We start from the raw sequence: 24754 nt of genomic DNA on the forward strand, positions 1-24754 counted from the left end.
GATGATTTTATTTCCTGTATTTCTTCACAGATTTCTAACAGAAGTGAACACTCTTACATTATTGGACTTTTTGTGCAAATCAGCAAGCAGCACGAATTTTGAAGAAGCAGATAAAATGAACCATGTTATAGGTCAACAGAGAAGGATATTATCCAAGGAGATTTCACTATTCTTCCTGTGTTGTCTGTCCTGCTAATTCATTTCTGCAGAGCTAACAGTCAAGGCCCATTGGAAAACAGGGTATTGGATTAGAAAGTTTATGTTTATCACAGAGCTCTTCAACTGTCCATTCTATACTTCAATGAAACACTGAGAAAGCTCTGCACTGGAATCGAAAACAATAAACCATGGACTCCATAGCCAAATATAATGTTTCCAAATGTTTCAGAATAATCCTAAAACTCCTACATTTGTATTTAAGGTGAGATTCTTACAATTATGAACATATAACACTGCAAATTATAATTAATATTTGGTTTTATTGTACTTCTTATTACATAAACAGTACTTTTTCCAGAAGAAAAACTTTAAAAGGGAAAAAACACCCATAGAAGAAAATAACATTTCAAAAAGCACATCAAGTGTATACAATTTTCAGTCACATAATATCAAATTAATTTGCTTGTAGTCAATGGGAACACTAAAACACATACTAACCAATATAATACTAAAACTCCAGTTTCTTATGCCCTTAAATGATTAGTTCTGGATACATAGAACCAAGAAATACGGAATTCAAGACAGGAAAGCAGAAATAGGTACAGAAGACAGATTCACCTGGTGGTACTGACCTATTGAAGAGAATGTGGAACTTAAGTAATTTTTCATTGCTCTCTCAACATTACAGGTTTATTTTTACACAGCTCAGGAGATAAAGAGAATTATTTTGGTCACCTATGATGTAGGACCTGTCTTCATATAAACAGATCACAGCCTGTCACAAACACACAGTTCTCTTTTACAGATACTCTAAAGCCTTTCCCCCAGGACATCTGGGTATTATTTCTTCCTGACATAACTTTTCTTTTCTTTATTTATCTGCAGAATACACATAGCAGAGGCAGAAATTCTGTGACTTCTCTTTATTTTCCATGGACAATGCTCAACTTTCAGAGAAGAACTAGAGGAAAATAACAAGTCAGTCTTCATTGGCAATTCAAACACTGCCAACAAAATCACAGGTTGGTGCTTTCTGTCATTGGCCAATCTGCAATGTAAACTTCAAACTGAATTTTTGGGGACTAGACGCATCCAGTTAATTCATGAAACATAGTGTTATGCTGTGACATACAGTATTTTGTCACTAGCAATGTGAACTGGAATTAAACTCATGAGACAAGCAAGAGGACCCATAAGTCAATGTAAGACCTTTCAAGCATTGTAACATCTGAATTCTCTGCATGGTGTTTTAAAATAACAGTGTTCATTGCATAGTTACATCTGACCCTCAGTGGTGCACTACTTAGAGTACTAATAGTTCTTCTTGACATGTTAAAAATAGTTGTCGCCTCATTCAAGAGAATTGTTTCTTGACTAGTTATTGTTCTATGGTTGTAGAATTATGTTGTGACAAATTTGATATTTTCATATTGCAGTTTACCACTGCTGTTTATATGACTATAGCAAACACTGCTCAAGAGCATTGTGGAACAAAGGCAATGATTCTCTCTGTGCACATGAGTTGTCCAAATCAAGTATTTCCTTTGGTCCAAGTACAGACCTCAGAGGAAAAAAAAAAAAAAAGGCACTGCAAAAGTTTTGCAATATTAATTGAATGCTGGAGAAAAGAATACAGCATTTTTATGTTCTTATTTTTGCTTTTGTTTTTTAAGGATAATTCACATGGAAATTAAGAAATCATTTACTTTGAATTCTTTGTACAGAAAAGCAACTTGGCACAGTAGGAACAAACACACTTTTGAATTAAAAAATTAATTTATAAAAAACAAGTATGAATGATATCATATCAATACCAGCAGAAGTCCTTTAGTATCCAATGTTTATATTTTATGGAGCATTAAATGGTAACATTTAAAAGGTATAATGCCACTTCCTACAACACGTCTGCTAAGTCTGGCTATGGAGAAGAAAAATGGGAGCATTGTTAAGCCAGGTATGTGGTCCTCAAACTGGACCTGATACACAAGTGAGCTGGCTGTGTGTCAAATGGTCTTCAAAAGTAAAATCAGAACAGTGGAAACATCAACATGTTCATTCCCATCCACTCTGCTTCCTGCTTGCAGTAATTGCTCTGTACCAAAAGCTAAAGCTATGTCTTTAACTGGGTTTTCTCTGTTTCCTACTTTCACTTATGATTGGATCTATGTGGTGCATGCATGAATGGGAAGCATCAAAACCTCCTTATTCCCAAAATACACAATTAAACATTTAGATAAGATTTCTGCAAAATGTGTCACAAAAACCCACAAACCCTAACAACACAAATGCACACAGAAAAAAAAAACATTTTTAGAGGATGAGTGAGAAATAATTCAATTTTTTTACTATCTATACTCACAGTAAGCAAATACACTTTCAGTCTAGACCAGCCATTTTAGTAAGTTTAAAAAGCTGATGCATTGAAATTGCAGAGTTTGTTCTCTTACACCAAATTTTTCTTTTCCTTATTTTTCCTTAAGCCATATGCTGAATTTTTGAAATTTCAAACAAAAAAAAAAAGAAATCAAGAATATTTTATGTGCTTGTGCATAACAATATCTAGAGACACTCTTAACAGGAGAGTTAAATTTTAATAGCAGTGTTGAAGAGGAGACTAAAAGGTAGCTGGTGGTCAACCATGTTAAACACCACACCTATGTGACCATAAAGTGACACCAAAGTGACCATAGCAGAAGTTCAATAGTCTGGAAAATCACAAGAAATATATATATATAAATATATACAAAATATATATAATGATGCTGGTGGTTGGAGCGCATATTATCATCCCATTGTATGCAGCATTCAGCTATTTTCTCCTTGTTGTGTAATGGAAATCAAAACTCTGAATTTATGAATAGTAACAACCACACCCCATCTTTTCAACACATATAAACCAGCCCCCACTCCTGTAGCTGGAGCCTTGTGTTAACACATTCTGCCACTAGAGGATAGTGTTGCCATATGACTATGCACAGGCCTTAAGTACAATGAGTACATAAAATTACTGAAAAGTTCAAGTTGTTTGTTTTGTAAAGCTAGGGGAAAAAAATATATTTCAATAAATGAATTTTTTTTCCTTGACAACCCTGAAGCCTCTTTTTTAATAATAATAGGAAAGAGCAAAATCATGTTACATAATTTTTGATTAGCTTATTTTTAGTAAATTTAATATGTAATGTTAGTAATCTTTAACATGTTATATGTTTTAATAAATGAGATTAATGCACCTCAGGCTGAGGGTGCTACCTGGGAATCTCTTGGAAGGACACAGCCTTGATGCAGGGGTCTGACATAAAGCAGGTAACTGAATTTTTTTCTAGTGGTACTTGTGAGAACTAGAGGTATCAGACTGGAAAACTGACTGAGGACTGTTCTGAGGAGTAGGAGCCAGATCAGGCCAAGCTTGGGAATACTCACGCTAGTAGTAGGGAATCAGAAACTCACTCCTCTAATACATCACTTACACCTTCACTTCAGCAAAGCGGAGATAAATCAGCTGCAGATTGCCATTAAAATGTGCAGATCACATTTAGGAGAAAAACCTATGCAAGTCTCAGGAATATGCTGTATTAAAGAAAAAGCCATAATGAATTGCTGCAATCAGGAATAAGAAAGGAAAGGAAGCCATACTGTCTCAGTCATCCCCCACAGTTCTACCTGACACACTACATTTATGAATTTCTACATGTTCAAAATAAGAATTCTAATTTCTCTGAGAAAAAAATCAAAATCTAACTTCAATCTGGTGATGATATGGAGAGTATTCTTCCATGAAGAGGGCCAGGATACATTTTACATACATGTTTCAGCAGTGGGAATCTACAGTGGAACACAATTAACTCATTTAGACCTATGGTGACTTTATGATGTTATTTCCCACACTGAACACCACACTCTTCAGAACCAGAGAGCATTTTTTCTTAATGTTTATTAAGTGCTCACAATTTACATTACTAACATGACAATACCTAAAGTAAAGTGTCTATTTAATGAGTTATTTTGTATTGCTTTAATTTTTAGCAATTGATAATATTTAGAGAAGAAAAACAACAATACATGTGGCTTAGAAAATACAACCTATGGGAGAGATGAAGAATTTGAGAGCACAGAACTTTAATTCTCCTTATAGATGAAAAAGGTAGTTATAAAAAGATAATAATTTATTGCTCAATGTATTCACTAAAAGGAGGACTGGAAAAAGAACAGAAAATATTAATTGAATACTAAATTGAAAACAATTTAAATATATATAGTGATAATTCTGCCAAGCAGTAGACTCACTAAGAAGGCTGTAAAATCTTCTTTACCAAATGTTCTCAGTAAATGTAAAAGTGTTGTCGTATATTATTCAGGAGAAAAAAGCTGACAAGAGTAATAGGTTATCATGGATTATCTCTTCAGGAATATTCCACCTTTCCTACATATTTGCAATTCTTGTATGATCCTAAACTGTTGTGAGACAAAAATCTCTAGTCACTTGCAATCTTAGTAAAATCAATACAAACTGGGAAAATGGTATGGAGTCTGACAGGTCCACTCATATTATTAGCAACAGTAATATGATTTTTTTAGGAAAAGGGATCTGAACAAGTTATATACAAAAGCTATTAAAATTAAGAAAAATCCACCCCCATTCTTGATGGGATTCTTTCAGTTGTAAACACATACTTAGCACACTTTCTCTATGCCCTTGTACAAAAACGGCCATGTAAATCATTCTCTCCTCTTTTTTTAGCTATCAGTTCATCAATAATATTGAGCAATATCCAATCGTGGAGACTCTACTAACAATTTCTCTAAGTTTTTTCACAGTACTGAAACCAGTGAATAGAAAAAGTAAATAGTAGTTACCAAAAACAAAAGAACCCAAACACTTCAGCTTTGTCATGCCACAACTGAAGCATTCTTCTTTCAAACAGAGTTATTTAAATTCAGTTAGGAATATAATTTCATTAGGTAATCTTAATTTAAAATGAAGCAAATTTGAGTAATTTTGAACCCAGCAAACTCCAAAAACATTTAACTGGGATTTTTCCTGTGAACTGCTTCATTATGCATTATATTTCTACAGATAGAAGAACCTAACTGTGGTTGTTTTCATAAACTTATTTTACTCCCATTTTAGCAAACTTTTGTATTAACATCACAATCAAGCTTTACACTTTACTGTTTGAGATTATATTTAAGCAATAAAATTCTGTGTGTGATCTCTGCATTCTAAAGAAATCCACTAAATCTATCAGATCTTCTATACTATGAACTGCTTCATTCAGGTAAGAGTTTGGGTTTTTTGGCTATGACTGCTGAAACTGGCTTTAAGTTGCAGTTCTGATTTTCTTAACAATTAATTTCATTTTCCTTGAAACATTTGCAACAGCTATTTAATTGCATACAATGTCAGAACATGGGTCCTTCATTGCTCAATTAAATCATTGTTATTATTATTACATAATGCTATTATATCTGCATTAACAGGGTATTTGGCTGTAGGTATAAATGTTCAGGCTCATTCAGTTTTGCTTTTAAACGTACATGATTAAGCAACTGTGAGTAGATAACTGCTGGCAAATGATCTTTACCAAAATGGCCAAGAGCTTTCATAAAAAAGAAGTCCAAATACATTGTCAACAGAGATACTAAACTCAGATGTATGAAGCATTTTAATCAGCATTAAGTCGTTTTTTTGGGCAAGGAGACCTGAAACCGAATTTCAGGTTCTGGACCGTGACCATTCACACATTACCCAGGGACATCAGTATAATTATTCTTGAAATTTAATCAGCAAGTCACAGAGATATTAAGAAATTATTTTCTCTCATATTTCCCCTTCCAGTCTCTTGGCTTTTGGGATATGGCTACGAAACATCTTCCAATTGCCAGTGACTCTGGAGGACCTGGATTTTTAATGTCAGAGTTGCAGCTGGCTTTTCTAATTTACACAATTCAGACACTTTTTGCATAATCTAAATAATAAAAACAAGAATGTTTTATATCCCACCTTAATACCCATCTCATCTTTAATGTAAGAGCTATATCTGAAGCTGAGTTTGACTTCAGGAACTTACTCATACCACTGAGTCAACCAAGGCCGTGAACCATACCCTGCTGAATGAGCTACTTATAGTGGTCAAAGTTGTGCAGATGTTGCAATACTAGCAAAAATGAAACAACATTTGTCCCACTTGAACAATAACAATAAATATGACTACAAAAAAATCCCCATCTAAACCAGTTTAAGGCCCCTCTGTACCTGTTTATCTACATATCCTCTTATACTTTCTTACAGAAGGATGAATACCAGGAACAAAAAATGCCTTTATGCAGATCCTTTTCCTGAAGGTCAAAACCAAAATGAGCCATCAGACCAGCAAGGAGACCAGTCTGCAGCAAATCCTTGGAGATGCTGTAATTCATGCTGTCAGTTACCTACCAGGCACTGGTTGTCATAGCTATATCTCCTGTGTACAGTGTACTGCAGTAATACAATCTTGAAGCCACAAAGGCATAAAACCTACAGAGATCTGTAGCAGAGGTAAACAGCCAAGCCTTTGGTGGTTTTGGCCAGTCATAATATCTGATATTAAAATTAATTTTTTTAAAAAATAAGCTAAAAAGAACTTTTATCTTGTAGATGTCTTGGATCAAGGATGAAACCTGCATGCTGTTTTCTCCCAGACACATAATTATTTTCCAAGTCTATACAAACCACTCTTTGTAAGGAAAAAAAAGATCAATACTTAGAAAAAAGCAACACTTCCAGAGACATTAAAAAAACTTAGCAGCTTGTACAATCTTCTTTTGGCTGCAAGCTTTTAATCTGACAAATGTTCAGATCATATTGTTCAGCAATTTAAAAATGAAACTCCTCCAAATGATAAAACTGTAAATTATGGATTTGAATGGCTTAAGTTCTAAAGCAATAATTGCATTGCCTGGTGAAACTGTTAATTAAAAATGTTAAAACACTGATCAAAACAAACAAAATTCTCTAGATATTTCTGGTTATTTTTCTAGCACTGACTTTAAGAGAGCTGCACCAATCCATGTCAGCACTCAAGTCCAAAGCATTGCATTACTTGTTTCATTGCATTAAGTGATTTATATTATTAAGTACCAGTTGTTTTAGTTATAACAAACTGTTATACAAGTTACTCTTCTTTGTTCACACTCCGTCTTTTGGAAAACTATTTTGAAACAGCGATAAAACTTATTAATGTAGTATAGATTCTTATGCAAACAGTATGCAAACTCATAGATCAATTCTAATTTCATTCTTATGCTTTAATTCCGTTTATCTCTTAAAACAGAAAATACAAAATAACTTGCCAGGGCTACTAAGAAGATGCTGGAACTCAGAACCTAAATAATGATTATATAGCTCGTGCTGGAAGAATTAATAGCAACATCAAAGCTAGAGCACAATCCACAAATACATTATTAATGATGTTTTCTTCTCCAATCAGCAGATGGCCACTGAACAGCTCAAGTGACTGGTAATAGGATACACAGCTTTTCATCTCCAAGTATCTGCATCAGGTCTGTCTCAAGGGGGTTGTAACTGAAAGGTATTATTTGACAGGCATTCAATAGCAAAAATGTAATAGCCACTCTCAGTCTAGAGACTCTGCTTTTCCTGTGCAATCTGGTTAACAAAGCTGCCATGTTATTTTCAAACTCAGGGTTGAGTAGGCCAGGAGACTTGATTATCCTTTTAGGTCAAAAGGGTCAGCCCATGAAAACAATTTTGAAACCCAGGTGCAAGTGGGACAAGGGACGCAGCGGTCAGTTTCCATTAGTGTCCACCAGGTGCTTTTTTCAATTACTAGATTAGCTTTTAAACACACAAACAAACAAAAAGACAACAAGAAAAAAAAAACTTAAATGAATGGGGAAAAAATAGTGTAATGAGGTAGACTACTGCTTTCACAAAAGTTTGCATGAAGGACATGATGTGTTCTTCTGCACACTCAGGGCACAAAAATTTTTTGTATGGATACAAACATACAGTATGAATGTAAAATGTCTGTACTGTCAAAAAAAGAATTAGTAAATTGATAAAATCAATTGTAATTGTGATTGTAACTCCCTTCTGCAGGAAGCCCAGCATCTGCTGTTCTCAACAAAATTCATCATGTTCAGTGGTCTCCATGAGCTTTGAATATTAGAGGTTTTTTATGTTTACTGAACAGAACCACACTCACATTTGCAGGGAATCCAATTGAAATTCAGGGGACTCCAATACAGACTCAAAGGCTACCTTTACCACCTCATATCTGATAGAAAAATTCATCATAATGCAGAAACCTCCTTTTTGTGAAAAGGAAATTACCACCAGGGTATATTTGGAGTAAGCCTAGCAATAGACATCTCAAACATAATTAATCAGTCAATTTCAAACACAAGGTCAGTATCATATGATAGGTTTTTTTATGAGAACATTTCTGAAAACGTATCAGGAATGAAAGAGAATTCTACGTGTAAAAGTGCTGCAGAGATCTAGCAATAGGTGATAGAGTTGTTGAGTCAGAATTCTAAAAAATACAACTTTGTTAGCTCCTTGACATCCATGGACATTATCCTCATGGTTTATCTTCTTCAATATCAGTACAGAATATAGAAGACAGATGCTAAAGACTGCTCTCCAACAGGATTAAATCCCTAAGGTTAAAGGTGGCTGAACATACAATTTAAATCTGTATCTGTGTATACCTATAAAAACCTATTACAGTCATATCACAATAAAACAATTGAAATTCAGTTTGTATTTAAAGTTACTTGTAATCACTGTTATTAGAATCACAGTCCAGATTGTCTCCTTCCTTATTCTAGGCACTGTAGAGACAAATTGCCATAAAGATAGACAAGAGATATATGAGAAAGAAAAAGAAACACTGAGATTAACTTGCCAAAACTGCACTGCAAATTAATGGTCAAATTAAGAATAGAATCCAGATCATTAAAACCCCAGTCTGTTGCTGAGCTCACTGAGTATTCCCTCAGGCTTTTTCCAAGACATTTTTATTAGCCATCAGTGTTTACTGGCAGTAATTAATGTTAGACCACAAAAAGACCTTTTAAACAAAGCATCTGAATTTACCATCTATCAAAATTCCACTTCCTCTGTAACATTTACAAAATAATCAAACAGTTGACTAGGAGGCTCCTGAATGTTCATGCTGCACCAAATGTATTCAAAGTTCACTCAAGCCTACACGAGCCTCTCAGGCCAGCCGATGTCTTACCATCATCTGCAGCCAACAGCATGCACAGGAACGCAAGGAGCAGCATCAGGTGATGAACTTTATCCTTAAGGCCAAGCAACGCTGACCTAGACACAGCTGAGAAGCCTGGAAAGGTACCATCAGAGCTTGAACACCCATGGCAGTGACTAGTGAGCCTTTGCATCCCTTAACTTATGTATACTTAATAAATTATACTATTTAGTTGCTCAGCTTATGATCACTTTCCCCTCATTCTGCTTTCTAGGCCACAATTTATGCATATAACTAATTTAGCATTTAATTGAATAATACTGTATATGATGCATACTGTTTGGGAAGTATATAGCAAAACCAGATTTTTCTGTGAAAAGGACATTTCCCTTACATTTCAATTACAGTGCTATAATGCTTCAGCCTTGAATTTAAATCCCTGGTTGGTTCCATAATACAAGTAAATTCAAAAAAAAATCTTTGAAGATTAGACATTAGTTCATCTAGTTTCTGGCACTCTAGATAAATATTAAAATGCCTTGACATATTTAGCAGAAATAAAATTCAAATCCAAGTTGGTGCAGTCAGAAAAACATCTAATTAACTTGGCATGATGAGTAGGATTTTTATATAAATGTATGTAAAGAAACCTTTATTTATGTATCTTACATACCTTATCTTGTTTCTGTACACAACTTATTTACCTTACTACCATTATCCTCTTTACATATATGAAAGAAGCTTTAAATGCAAAGTGCCCTGGGAATTATGAACAGGCACTTACCAGTCTTCTTCTTTTCTCTGCTAACAACAGGGATTTTTAATTTCAATTTATATTAAAAAGCAGATAACTTTAATTCAAATGCCTGCTAATTCTTGCTTTGAAAAAAAAAATGGAGTACATAAAGAAATCTGGGCATTATCTATATATTAGATAACACAAGACAGGCAAAGGGCTGTCCATAAAACTACCTTGGTAGCCCCAGTGAAAGGAAGACCAGCTTTCATAATTGGTTCTTGAATCATCTTGTTACATGATTATGGAATACTTCTCTGAACAGCCAAGAAATGTATGAACCAAGAGTCTTCAGATAAAGTTGAAAATAAACATATGAGAATAACAATAAAAGCAAAAGCAGAGAACATACAGCATGCTGGAGATGGGAGCTGGTCTGGGAAATTAAACTCTCAGAGAAGAGTTGTGATTAATCAGCTGTGCTGACATAAATACATGCCATTTTCACAGCAGTAAACTGTGGACAGAAAAAAAAGGAGCATAAAGTTTAAAAAGCATGAACCTCTGTGAAGGTAATGCATGAAGTATAAAGATTACGTGTCATGGTTCTGTGGAATGCATGCAGACAAAAAATCTGTGTCAAAGGCCTTGTTTTATGACTTCTTAGTAATTGTCTACCCAATACTTCTAATCAACTTCCTGATGTTCAAAAGAAGTTCTAACATAGCTAAGAACTGGTGATATAATGTAAATACAACTCATATCTATGCAAAATTTCTGAAATAAATACTGAACATAAGATGCAAACAAATTTAATGTTGGGGCAAAGTCTGTACAGGAATACCAGATAGTCAGTACACAGCATGATATAAATACAGATGGAAGAGAAATCTGCACTTAAGTTGGTCTAACATTTCCTATTGTAAGATTCTGGTTTGAAATGCTTATAAGCTTTGCCAATGTTTAATTGCTTTGTCTAAATTCTTTCAGAGTATCTGATTATCTTAAACCTTCAGTAAAAATGTGACTAAGCAAAAACATCGTGGTTTGATGAAGCTGATTAATTCTTAATAACTCTTATATTGAAAAACTGAATTTAGAATTATGAATTTCTCAGTACAAACAGACTGGAGTAGAGCTCCAGGACTGATCTAGCTGGAGGGCTACAAAGGTGAGTAAGGGACTGGAGTGTCTCTCTTATGAGGAAAGGGCTGAGGTAGCTGGGCCTGTTCAACCTCAGGAAAAGACAACTGAGAGGGGACCCCATCAATGCCTACAAGTATCTGAAGGGAGGGCGGCAAGAGAATGGATCCAGGCTCTTCTTGGTGGTGCCAAGCAACAGGACAAGAAGCAACAAGCAGAAACTGATGACCAGCAAGCTCCACCTGAACACGAGGAAGAAATTCGTTATTGTGCACTGACCATGCATTGGAACAGATTAACCAGAGAAGCTGTGGAGTTTCTCTCTCTCAAGAACAATCTGGATGCAGCTCTGTGCAATGTGCTCCAGGACAACCCTGTGATCCCTTACCACCCAACTCATTCTATGATCCTGAGACTCAGGACTTCTACCAGCCAGTAGAATCTACAGCTGAATCAGAAGCCAAGGCTTCCATCACAACACAGAAGGAGATTATGAATGCACCTGCGCTATCAGTTTGAATTACTGTCTGTTTTGTTCCAAGATCCTCTTCATTGGCATTCACTCTAAATGTGCACGTTTGATTATTCCTGGAATACCCTCTGAATCAAAATAACAAGGCTTGCTCTTAGAAAAATTCTATAAGCCATTCAGTGATGAGATAGCTCTAGGAAATGGTTTGAGAAAAAAATATCTCTATTCTTGGTCAAATCCTCCAATATCATCCTTGCAAGCCTTTGCCTGACATGACCCTGTAGCATGTCTCTCTGACAACATGGCATAGGAGGAGATAAGTGGTGTGCCGCAAGCATTTCTCCTTTTATCTTGGGCAAACAAAAAAAGTCTTGTTATTAAAGAACCTTTCAAAATTGTTCAGATGTCTCATATGCAAAGGTAGACTTCAAAGTGCATCAAGGGAATCGGTCTGGCAGAGGCTTCTAGACTATCACATTTTTTGAAGACAGGGAACCCTGCAGGATTTACCCTGACTACCAAACCAGACCTGGTTGAGGCTGCTTCATGCCAAGGAGTTTCAGCGTAGATCCAGGCAATGATACTTAAACCCAAATTTCATCCTTCTTAGAGTACACAGTAAGAACTGGCCTGATCCCAGTATGTGAGCACAGCAGAGGAGTGATGCCTGTGCAGTGCATGCAGAGAGGCTGTGGAAGGCCTGCAGAGCTCTGTAAGATCCCTGCAGAGCCTGCTCGGTGCAGCAGCAGGCAGCCTGCCCTAGGAGGAGCAAGACAAAAGCTCTGCTGGTGGAAGCTACTCCCTGCAATCGGACAAGGAAGTATGGATTGCTCCCGAAAATCAAAAATCCAGCGTATGCATCATCTCAGATGATGATCGCTTCTGAGCATATGCAGACACAGACCCTCATGAGTCCACAAATTCATGGTACTTGCAGGGTTAAGTCCTGAGAATGCCTTCTCAGTGTGTCTTTCAACTCTTCCCACACTGAGATAAAAATATACAGCTATATTAGCTATGACAAACCCTAAAAACAGCAGAAAAAAAGGTATGAAGTGTTGAAGGAGAAAATCTTGTATGACATCAACAGGAGGTACAATTAATTGGTTCTCTTCGTTCATTCTATAAATACCAACTTAAATATGATAAAAATGAAAATGTAGGAGTTTTAGCTGCAGTCACCTTTATGTTACTAGTCTCACTCATATGATACAAAATTAATCTTTCCTTTGATGTAGTGTAGGAAGAAGGAATGCTAGTACATGTATGGGAACATTGTACTTAATGCAGCAAAAACCTGGAATGAACAAAGACTGCTAAAAATTGCACCAAAACACAACATTAAAATACATTCTGGACATGAAAAAGAGATGAACTATCAAAAATAAATATGTCCCTTCTACCTCCTAAATGCTAGGCACAGATAATAAATTTTAAACAGATTATTATATTATATTTTCAAGTAACTCTTAACTCATTATAAAGACAAAAAACAAACTCACAGAAATAGTGGAAATGTGAAAGCAGACATCCTAATTTATAAATGTCACATAGTTGCATCTCTTTGAGGTTTTTTTCCTGAAAAGATTCAACTCCATGACATACAGCAAAGTCTTGCTTTTAACATCTTTTTATTTGCTTCACTGAGGCAGAACATCAAGCGATTTGTACAAAGTGTTTTAATGTTACTATTTTTGTAATTCTCATCTCTCTGGAATTTGGGTATCAGCACACAAATTCAGGCACTTCTCATAGGAATTGGCATTCTGGATAAGACAAATGGTTCATCCGGCTTAATAGCCTGTGTTTTACTTTGATCATCATCTGAATTCCCCCATGTAGGTCATTTTAATACTTAATAACCACTGTGGTACACACAAGCAGATAACATTTTTTTAACTATCATTAGATATTTTTGTGATATATTATTTGTCCAGAATATTTCTGAATCTCTGTATAGATGCCTGTCATGGTTTAACCCCAGTAGGCAGCTCAGCATCACACAGCTGCTTGCCCACTTACCCCCAATGGAATATAGGTGAGAATGAAAAGGGTAAAAATGGGAAACTTCCTAGGCTGAGAAAAAGACAGTTTAATAATAATGAAAAGAAAATACACAAAGAAGAAAATATGAAAAAAAAACTAAAACAATTTCTCACCAGCAGCCAACAGATGCTCAGCTAGTCCCCAGGTAGTGCCAGCCCCAGGCAACCTCCACACACCCCCATCCAGTTTTACTGCTGAGCAAGATATCACACAGTGTGGAATATCCCTTGGGTCAGCTGGGGTCACTGCCATTGTTATGTCCCCCCCAACCTCTGGTGTATTCCCAGCCTCCTCATTGGTGGGGCAGGGTGAGAAGGAGAAAAGGTCTTGAGGTTGTATAATCACTGCTCAGCAATAACGAAAACATCCTTATGTTCTTAGTACTGTTTTCATCACAAATTCAAAGCACATCTAGCCCCATAGAATCTACTATGAAGAAATGTAGCTCTATCCCAGTCAAAAGCAGTACAATGCCTTAGTAACCTTCTGCATGAGTTATCCATTCTCATTATTTATGTTTTTCAAGTTCATTTTAAAATTAAGTTGGCCCAAACAGAAACCCGGAATACTCCATGTGTTAATTAATATGGACAATGGCTACTGACAGGAGCCTGTTTGCAGCCATATGTGATATTTCCAAGTGGTCCAGAAGCTCTATTAAAATTTTGGCCTGGGCACCCAAACCTGGCCCACTTTGTCAGAGCTGTATTTGTTTCCAGCCATGTCTCCTTCCCACATGATTTATTAACTGAACTTCCAAGGTGGACCTCAGGCTTACATTGCAGGTGCACCATTCTCTCTGGCTCTGGTCTCCTGGATGAGCCCTATAAACAATCTTCTGTCCAGCCTTGCCTTCAGTCTAGATCTCCAATCTCTTTCACAGGAAGTCTTGTCTCCATTCTGGCCTTCAGCTCTTTCTCCTGTCACTTTTGAGTGGATTTTTAGGGTGGATGCCTGAATTCTTGCCTTGCCTTGTCTCAGGTACTGTCACCATCCTGACCCCACTGGGTCAATGCCCTGGTAAGAGGCCTGCCTTTGCTTTAGCCATGCTCTGCTCCCAGCTCTTTCTTTCTCATGGAGCATCTTCTGCTGCTCCCCAACACAAGACAAGCAAGCTGGCTACTGATTTTGCCAATAAGTCTCTGGGAGCTTACTGAAAAGAATGTTAACATGAGTTTCACAACATACCTGAAGGAAAGAGAGTTCTGATTTTTTTTAAAAAGGGAAAAATCTCCTAGCAAACGTTTTCTATAATGTTATAATTGCTTGAATAACTAATATTAATTACATTCAAATGAAGCCTTATTTATTTTTTTTAAACTTAGAGGCAAGGAAGACAGTGAAAAGGATCTAGAACAGACAAAACTCAGAGAAATCTGTTCACTGTTCCACAGTGAGTGAAAATTCTTAAAGCTACGATTCAGATAGCATAATTAATCATACATTAACATTTTTTTTCATTTTTTACTAGTCCAAATTTTACAAAAATACAGAGTAATATTACAGCTAGAAAGCATCCAATATGACACTACTACACATATATATGTTTAATTATGGCTCTGAACACGCATCTCTGGTTCTGTGTTAAGTGATGCCAATAATTGCCATTTGTAATTATGTGGTCACATGTAGGGCTAAAATATCATGTTGTTTACTTTCATGAAGTTCCAAGTTTGACCTGTTACTAATTACCTCAAAAGAGTCTGACTTTTATACAGCTGTGAATAAATTGTTTTGTAACCTTTACAATACTGCAGATTGTGACAGCAGGGCATCCAACACTAACGGATTTTAAAATAATTGAGGAGAATTAAAGCCTTACAATTTATATTGAGAGCAGCATAAGAATTATTTAATGTGATTCAGGGTAAGCAGAATGAATCCATGCTTGTAAAGAAAGTTCCTGAAAGATTTCTAAGCTTTTTTGTGAAGTTGAGTATACTGGTTTTGCAGCTTTTGACATTAGATTGCATAGAAGCAGAATCTATTGCAGGTGCTGATTAAGCAGTTTGCTCCCTCAGTTAGTTCCTTGAGACATAATCTGCCAGTTCCACTATTCTTGCCAGGAAAGTTACCTTAAGTAGTATTTTGGCTCATGAAAGCATGAGAAAAAAAATTGTTTCTATTTCAACCCATCTATTCCAGCCTCTTGACAGCAATTGATCCTTCAGGTTTCAGTTCTCTATATCTGACACAGTGTGCCAGACAACAAAAGTCTGTCAATGAAGAGATGTTTTGAGAAACAGCCTGACAATGTTTGACAATTATGTATAATGATGACAGTTCACTGGCTGCTGAAACCTTGTCCACAAGTGCTATTGCATAGTTTCAGCTGAGCCAAATTAACAGCTTCCTACCAAAAGGTCTCATTGTCTCCTGTCGCCAGTGCTCAGTTAGTTTTCTGCCATTTTAACAAGCTGAACTGGCACACCACCCAATTAAACCAGAGACAGTGCATGGGAAGCAATAAAGTCATACAAGTGGGGATGGAAGATGTTATCCCTGTCACAGTGACAGTGATCCATTCAGTAAACTCAGGCCAGAGCATGACTGCTCAACCGCTGTAAAGGGATTAAAAAACAAGCAACAAAAACATGAAAAGCAATCAACCAGATGACAATATTCAATACAGCTGGAAAGGACTGTGTAAATATTCCCCTTTCATTGGCACACAGGACACTTGGCCCAGTTTCAAGCTATTAAATATTATCCAGGTGTTTTACACAATACTTGAATTGTTTGGTGACTTAACTTTTGCAAATTTAGAGAATTTGATCAGTACTGTAAAAAATTCATATTAGAAACTATGCTACATGCACTAGGTTTTGATGTTTTAATTAGAGTGATAACCTAATCAGTGTGACTATGTTCTGGTTTTTGAAAACACCTAGTTTGCATAAAATGTTCAGAAGTTAATGCAAATATTAATATAGTCATATTCACACACAAATTACATCACCTTATTTACATAGTTATTCCTATTTCATAGCAGAATAATTAGGCCCACAGAGCCATACTGTTGTAGTAAAAGTAAGATTTCATCACTTAAGTCACTTATCTTAGTCTCATGTTTTATGAAGACACTAGAGCATACAGATGAAACTATTTTTCTTGTAAACCTCCTCCACCCACTGATTATTTCATATAATAGAGCAGGCCTTGAAAAACACAATTGCTTTCTGTTACTGGTGAATTAGACTCTGCAGCAAAGCGAGGTGAGGGGGAGTCAAGTTTTCACAAGAGTTTCTACATCTGTGGTCACAAAGAAAACCTCATAAATGTTAACTGAGTCAGTACCAACTTTTGAACCTGTATTCAGTTCAATGTATTGATTCAAGGTTTCCCAACTAACTGCAAAATAAGGACAGACAATTTTTGCTGCTCCTATTCAGACATACTTGGGTAAGAACGATACTGACAGAGTTTTTCCATTATTTAGAAAAGCTATGAGTACTAGCAGCACAAAAGAGGCCAAGAGCCAATGAGAAACTCATTAAGCTGCTTAAACTGATCTAAATCTAGGCTGTTGAGGTCACATCCCGCCCCCGCCACATATTTCCACCCCCTTCCTTCGGCCAATGCTGGTGTTTACAGAAGCAGGTGGTAGTGTGCCAGTTCAAGGCAAAAAAAAAACTCAAACAACAAACTCCAAACCAAAACTAAACCAACACACCAACACATAATTTTGTGAGGACAGTTTTCAACCTGATCAATTCTACAAAGAGGTTTAAACTTCACAGTACCAGCATCAGTGCAGGGGAGGGAGACAGCAGCTGGGAATTAAGAGTAGTTTAAGCTTCTACAAAATTGTAACCTAACTAAGAAATGGAAGCTCTTGCATTTATCCTTAGCTATACAAACCCTTTCACACACTGATCAAACTCCAGACTACAGATGGAGGTAGATTTTTTTCCTTTGCTGTCTCGTAGTACTTCAAAAATCCATGTTATTCTGTTGGTCAGAAATTTCATTTACCAGTAGCAACTCATTCATGACTCACTCTTAGCAGAGGCACAACGGTGATAACTGCACCTCATTTCTTAATTCTCAAACCAGAGAGGTTGAGAGAAAGTCTAAGAGGCAGGATAACATGCTTCCTAGCACTTAGGAAACAGGAAAGAGGACTGAAGTCAGAGGAAGCAGCTCTCCACAGTCAGTAAATTTCTTTGCAGTGCCTGGAAAAGGGAAAGTTTCTTTGTCTTTCTCTCCAGAGCAAAAGCAGTGTTCGAATATAATGAATACAAGCTGATACAAGTATCTAACATTAGATACTATACCATCAGACGCAACTGTTTATTAGAATTCCATATCCCAAAAATGACAGCATATGTGCTTGCTCATGCTGGATTTGATACTCACAGGCTGGATAAGGAATGAGACCAATTTCACTTTTACCCCGCATTTATTAAGTTGCAATTCTCCCATCCTTTAGCAGTACAACACGGTTAGAATTTAACAAGTATGTCCAATCTAAATGTAAAACATTTTACGTCTTGATGCTATTATGAGTGCTAATGACCTCTGCTCTTTTCTCCTCAGTTAACGGTAATTTGTGGCTTAATCTGACCATAGGAGAAATGCAGTTTGCAAATTTTCCAGACTGAGTACTTGCACATTTCTTCTTTAGTCTAGATTGTCCTAAATTTTGTATTCCGGTTTTGGGAGATTAAAAAGTGATTTGTTTGGAAAAAAATTACCTCTGGTACAGGTGGGCATCATGAACATATGCACTTCACTGAACTGAACTTCAGGCTTTTAAAAGCAATCAAGATATCGTTTCAAAACCAGGCTGCAACTTCGCAACGCTCACCTTCCTCATCCACATACTGCAAGCGCACATTGAAGTCCTCAAAATGACGATGGACACACTGGATTTGTACAAGAGGGCCAGCGAACTTCAGGTATGCCCTATATTATCTCTTTTTTTTCCCCTTAACGTTTCCGCTCCCCAGTGACGAGCGCCCGGACGCCCACGGCGGAGCCCGTGCCCCTCGCCCAAGAGCGGCTGAGGGAAGCGGGTGCAGGGACCCCTCGCTTCCCACGGGCTGCCACCGGCTGAGAAAGAGCCTGCCGGAGGCTTGGGGCCCTGAGGACACCTCAGCGCGTCCCGCTGCCCGGCTCAGCCCGCGGGAACACCCCGAGGCGTGGCCGGAGCCCGGGCGGAGCGGAGGAGCCGTCTGGGAGCCCCGGACCCTTCAGGAGAGCGCAGGAGCCGCCGGGGGGCGGGGGCACCGCCAGCCCCGCCCCCCTGGTGACGCGCCGCGAGCTGCGGCCCACGTGACGCGCACAGCCAATGGGCGGGCAGGGCCCGCTCCCCGCGGGCGGGGGAGGAAGGGGGGGCGCCGAGGCCGCCGCGGAGCGGGGGAGCGGCAGCGCGGGGCGGGCGCGGCGCGGAGCGAAGCGGGGCCGGCGGGGGCTGCGCCTCCGCGGCCATGCCGAATAAAAACAAGAAGGAGAAAGTGAGTCGTGGGGATCGGGAGAGGCCGAGCTCCGCGGAGAGGCTATGGGGTGCAGGCCCCGCGGGGAGGAGGGGCCTGGGGTGGGGGGCGGCAGCGGCGAGCGGCGCCCGTTCCCCAGCGCTGGGAGAGCCGCGCGAGGGGCAGCCCCGGGTGAGGGGTAGCTCCCTCCTCCGCTGCTGTGTGCCGGCCTCCTCCTCGCCCCGGGTGCCGGGGAGGGGGCAACTCCCGGCGGGGCCTAGTCTGGGGGTGCCGAGGCGGGGTCCTGGTACCGTCTCGCCGGCGGCCGGCGGAGGGAGGGAGTCGATGGAGGGCGGCCGTGGGTTTGGCGTGCGGGGGAGTGCTGGAGGGAGGGGATGAGAAACGTGTCCTCAGCCGGGGCTGGCTGAGGCGGAGCGGGGAGCGGGGGGGGGGGGGTCTCGTTCGGGGCTGGCCCGGGGGCGTTGGGGAGGGGGAAGGGATTATTTCCACGGCAAGATGAGGGGTCTGTCCCCACGGCTACGTGCCCGGGCCCCGTCCTGGAAAGTTTCGCTGCTGCGTAGCTCTGGCTGTAGTGGGAGTTGCGCTTGGGGGATCTCCATAAGTAATCAAGGAGCGCTAATCGCCCCTCGGAGTCTTTCGGCTCCTTCTCCTGACAGTAGAATGAACCTGGCTTTGGCCCCGCTTTGCCTCAGGCTCCAGGGAGTGATTTGTCTGGCGGCTACGAAAGGGGCTTGCACAAGTTATGATCGCAGAAAACTTGTAAATCCGGCAGGAAGTTAGCTGGATTGCGCTTTATTTTGTGTGATAGGCAATTAGCCATGAGTGGAAGTCAGAAACAGTGAAGTGTGCTGTCTGCCTCAGGCAGCTGCTGCCCCTCTCGACCACTTCTGTTTGGCTTTTAGTTTGTCAATTGTCATTTTAAAATTAGATGTAGGGACGTTGAGTGTTGTGGTTTGTGAGGGTTGTTTGCTTTAATATTTTCCCAATATCCTTGGCACTTTCCATGTTGAAAACATTGAAGCTTTTCACTTTTCTGAGAGTACCAAATCTCAAAAATGGGTGAAGGATTCAAGGTAAGTGCTATGCTGTGAAGCAGAAAATTGAGTTGTGGGCCCACTTCTAACACTAGACTTTCTAGCCCTTAGAACAGACAAAATAATAAAGTATAAAACGTGTACTATACTGATGCTAGTTTCAAAGCTAAAGGAAATATAAAAGTTTCTGAACCAAAAAATCAAACACAGCAAGGTAGAACTAAGTAATTTCTTAGAATCACTTATGTTTGAATCACTTGTATTTTTTATCCCTGCCTGCTTACCTGTGTGAAAACTTATCTTTATAGGTGAATTTTGAGGCATAAATAAAATTACAAAGTCTTTCTTCAGATACCAAATATTTAAAGTGGCTTTGTAGAGACTGATAGTTCAATATTATCATCTTTCAGTTAAAGAGTATAATTTTTATTCTGCCAATTTTATTACTTTCATGAGTGTCTAAAAAAGCCTGATTCCTTGACTTGCAAATCTATCTAGATCTCCTTTTTTAAAAAAAAAACCCTTAAACTGCAAACTTTTTTTTAAGGAACCTGCAAAATCAGTCAAGAGTGGAAAAAGTGGCAAAGATGGACAAGATAATCAAGAACATGAGGTAAATATTACTAAAAAACATAGTATTTTTCACACTTACTTGTAGTTACTTCTAAAATGTGTTTTAAGTTTTTCTACATTGTAATTTTAACATGACAGGTAGTTTTGAGGGAAAATCATTGTGGAACTACTGCCCTGGTATTTGGTAAGATAAGAGACAATGCTTTAAGGAAGTCCGTTTTATTTAGAGTAAATAAATATTTGCTTGCTACAGTCTTAAATACTCATCTGTTTCCTTTTTTGGTTATGAGATGTACATGAGATGTACATCTATCTTATTTTCTAGTCTTATTGTGAGTTTTTGAGCTTCTCTTCTTGTCGTTTTTAGAATCCTCTGTAATTCCCAGAGGTCTCTTCTCTCAAACTGTCGATGCTGGCATGTCAGTTAAGTGTCAGTAGCCCGGTTTATTCTCAGGAGACCTTAGGCTTAATCAAAGGCTGCCAGCTGTTGTGTTGTGTTCCTTTTTATAGTTATATGATGAACTATACCATTTTTTACTAATTATTCTGTTGATTTATTTACTTCTGCATTTCTCTCTGTTTTGCCCACCAGCAAGGCACAGCAACTTGAAAAGGGACGATTAAATCATTATTCACGTGCACACATTCATCCAGAAACTTAGAGTTAGTACTTTTGTTTGACTTGGAAATCCACCGTTTACATGAATTTCCTGAAATTTCCTTTAAAATATTCATAGTAGTCTGAATGTAAAATGATTGACTGAAAAGTTATGTATTTCAGCCTCTAAACATGTCTTGATACTGAAGGATGATTTTGAGAACAAAATACTCAGCAGCTTTACTGTTTCCCCTGCTCTGAAATGACTCTTGGGGTAGGTGGGTTGGACTATTTATTGTATGCAGTTCATTGAGTTCTCATTTATCTGCTCTGCAGAGCGATTCATGCTATTGCCATAAATTAAGATCATTAAAACTTGTAAATTATGTGTAAAAGTATTTTGGTAAATTCCCATAAGAATGACTGAGTTTCAATGGAGCTTCTAGAAAGGATCTTAGCTACTAGGGTAGCTTGTAGAATGAAGTGGGAAATGTATCAGTGTAGATGTTTATAGTGGTATAAATAGATGTACTTCATTGTGATGTGTTCTGTCTTTATAATATATTGCTATAGTATTAAAAAGAGTCTCACTTGGGCATAATTTTAATTCCTGTGCAGTTGTAAGGCTCGTAATTGTCAGTATATTTGTAGTATATTTGTTGACTACTTATTTTCTCAAGCTTCTGAGTGACAACCTTGCTGAAACCAAGACTTATTTTTATTCCCTCTTGGTACTTAAGGATTGAGTGTTAAGATCCCCAAGATAATAAGTGAAGAGCTTTGTATGCTAGCCAAAAATGTATATGTGGGTTTCTTTGTCATTTATTTCTGTCTTTGTAGACCTAGATATTTGGGTTTTAAACTTGAAATGTGAGAGAGATTAATCTCAATTGAAAAATATGTTTTACTGTTTATACACTGTTTCTTTTGTCCATCCAGGTAAAATTCTCAATGAAAAATACAGTTCACTTGTCTATGATACTTGATCACATGTTAGCAGAGGCTGAATCGAAAAGGAACTGGGAATGTGACTGGCACAGTACGGTTCTCATTCCCAGTGGCCATTATTTAGTCTCGGTATAGTTTTGAAAACCTCAGTGCTTGTCTCATTATCTTAATTAACAGAGTAATTGCACACAAATAGTAACGTAGACTTTGCATTCTAACGTGGCTGGCTGTAATCCTGCTGTATGTTAGCTGGTGCTTATATGAGCAGAAAGGAGGCTATTTATTAACATAGTGAAGATTGGTAAATATGGAAATATTCAGGAGCATGCTGTTAATACATTTCTAGGTTTCCTTTCTCTTCAGAAAAGGGTGTCTTGTGTCTTTCTACATATGTTTTAATATGTCTTTTAAAAGAAATCCTTTTCTAGACTGTGAGTAGGTTTGGAAATATAACGGTTTATTTCAGCTTTTTGTTTCTCAAAATGCATTTAATGCATATGCATTTAATGCAAATGAAGTTAATGCAAATGGTAGATTGTAAAGACTAGAAACCGCCTGCTATTCAAAGAACAGGGACAACACAAGCATCAGCAGCCCACAAATACTTTATTTATAGACACTTTTATAGCACTTAACTAAATTCATGATGTCTTGAACTTCTATAGATAAAAAAGTACAACAGTTCTTAGTATTGACAAAAATGAGTATGTGTTTTTCCTGTCTTGCAGTCAAGGAAATGAGGTTTCAGTTGATGGAAGCTGTACAGCAAGTTTGAAAAGGGATTGAAATGTTTCCTGGTATACCAGGTCCAGAATGCCCATTCTGAAAGAGCGTGAAAATCGCTTAAGCTGATGGTTCTTGCATTAGCTGTGCGTAGTAACTCAGTGTAATTCTAAAAAAGCCTTGCTACATGTGAAGTAACATGGATCTTCCTTCTGAATTGCTATGTGGTCAGCTGCTGATGCTCGAGGAGAGAGAATCAGAAACAGAGTAGATGCATATGTATGATCTTCCATCCTGGTATACTTTTCTTTAAGCCACTATATGGATTACAAGGTTGTTTAAATGAAAGTTGTGTAAAACTGGTTTTAAATTACTAATTATGTAATTGACATTTATATATATTTTTAATAAATATTTTATATTTAGGGTTTTTTTTTTCCCCAAAATCCTGCTTAATGTCCCCTAGATAAGAGGTCTCCTATTACTTTGATTGTCCTTCTCTTGTTTCCATCTACTGTTCTGAATTTTGTGACACAGGTACCAGAAAAGCACAGTCTGTATGAGGTAAAGGCACCTTGTCCTTCTGTACCCAATGCCATTACTTCAGTTGCATGTTGCTCGTTACTGAACGCTTAAGAAAAAAGCTGTCTTGGTTTGAAAAGACAGGTGTCTGCTAAGGAAGGCAGGAGTTTCTTTTGAAATGGAAAATGTGAACCCCCTCATTCTGAATTATTATAATTTTGAAATTAAAGGGTTTTCAGGCAAAGATATGAGAGTAGGAATAACTTTTTTTTATTAGTATGTATAAATAAAAGAAAACCAACTATAACTTAATAGGAAAACTAAAAATAAAATAAATGTAGTAGTACAAAAAACACTGACAGAGTCAGAATATAACTTGACACCCTGTTGGTTGTTGGGTGTTGGTAGCAGTCTGATTAAGTGGTGGCTGTAGTCCTCTTAGAGTGACAGACATGCTTTTGTTGAAGCAGTGATCTTGCAGAAGGGTGTAGTTTTCTTCTGAAGGTCTAGTGGTGATACAGAACAGTCTGGTTTTCTTCTGAGAATCCAGTGGAAAAAGGCTGATGTGGTGTTCTAAGTGTCAGATTATATCCAGGTAGGAATGCTTGGCTCCTCCCCCTGGGTGGAGCATCTCACAATGGGATGATGTAATTTTATCAGTCATGCAATGAGACTCAATGTCCCATTAACAGAAGATACTCCCCTGGAGGGATAATGGGTCATGGAAGAGATACAGAACATTGCTACATTTGGTTTTAACAGCTGGTAATAGAATACATACTTTTGGTTACAACTTTCATTGCAACTTAAGACAAAAACTAATATGGTTAAGATCCTATCTAAGCTTATTTTGTAACCTGTTAGTAAACGTTAATAAATTAGACTAAATAGTTGCCAGAACAATTAGGTAGAACCTCCTATTTCATCAGTTAGTCCAGCATATTAGTGTCTTCAGGTTGTGAACAAAGGCTTAATCTGTTTATTTCCTCACTATGGGAGTAGTGACTCTACTCTGGTAAATTCTTGGGGCCTTTGTTTAACAGTGGCCATAAACTAATACTGAAAATTAAATCCCCTGGGTGTGGTGATTGTCCATTCCAGCACTTAGTACCTTGTGGACATATGTCCTGTGATCTAACTGGCTTTT

General features: G+C 38.0%; 1 protein-coding gene and 1 long non-coding RNA gene across 4 annotated transcripts in view; one reads left to right on the forward strand and one right to left on the reverse strand.

Moving 5' to 3' along the window:
• The window catches only part of LOC131589182 (uncharacterized), a 53166-nt gene extending 34221 nt beyond the window's left edge, over window positions 1-18945 (reverse strand). Inside the window, exon 1 of the long non-coding RNA XR_009279693.1 lies at window positions 18582-18945. This is a non-coding gene — a long non-coding RNA (uncharacterized LOC131589182). The remainder of the gene's footprint in view (window positions 1-18581) is intronic.
• Window positions 18946-19100: 155 nt separating this feature from the next.
• PPP2R5C (protein phosphatase 2 regulatory subunit B'gamma) overlaps window positions 19101-24754 on the forward strand; it is a 76608-nt gene continuing 70954 nt past the window's right edge. Inside the window, exons 1-2 of one of the 3 annotated variants that reach the window (XM_058857757.1) lie at window positions 19101-19230; window positions 20791-20856. In XM_058857757.1, the coding sequence (XP_058713740.1) occupies window positions 19204-19230; window positions 20791-20856 (93 nt within the window). In that variant the 5' untranslated portion in view covers window positions 19101-19203. The remainder of the gene's footprint in view (window positions 19231-20790; window positions 20857-24754) is intronic. The other 2 variants (XM_058857904.1, XM_058857828.1) reach the window with 2 other exon arrangements.

Source organism: Poecile atricapillus, chromosome 1 (genome assembly GCF_030490865.1).
Source record: "Poecile atricapillus isolate bPoeAtr1 chromosome 1, bPoeAtr1.hap1, whole genome shotgun sequence".
Lineage (NCBI taxonomy): Eukaryota > Metazoa > Chordata > Aves > Passeriformes > Paridae > Poecile > Poecile atricapillus.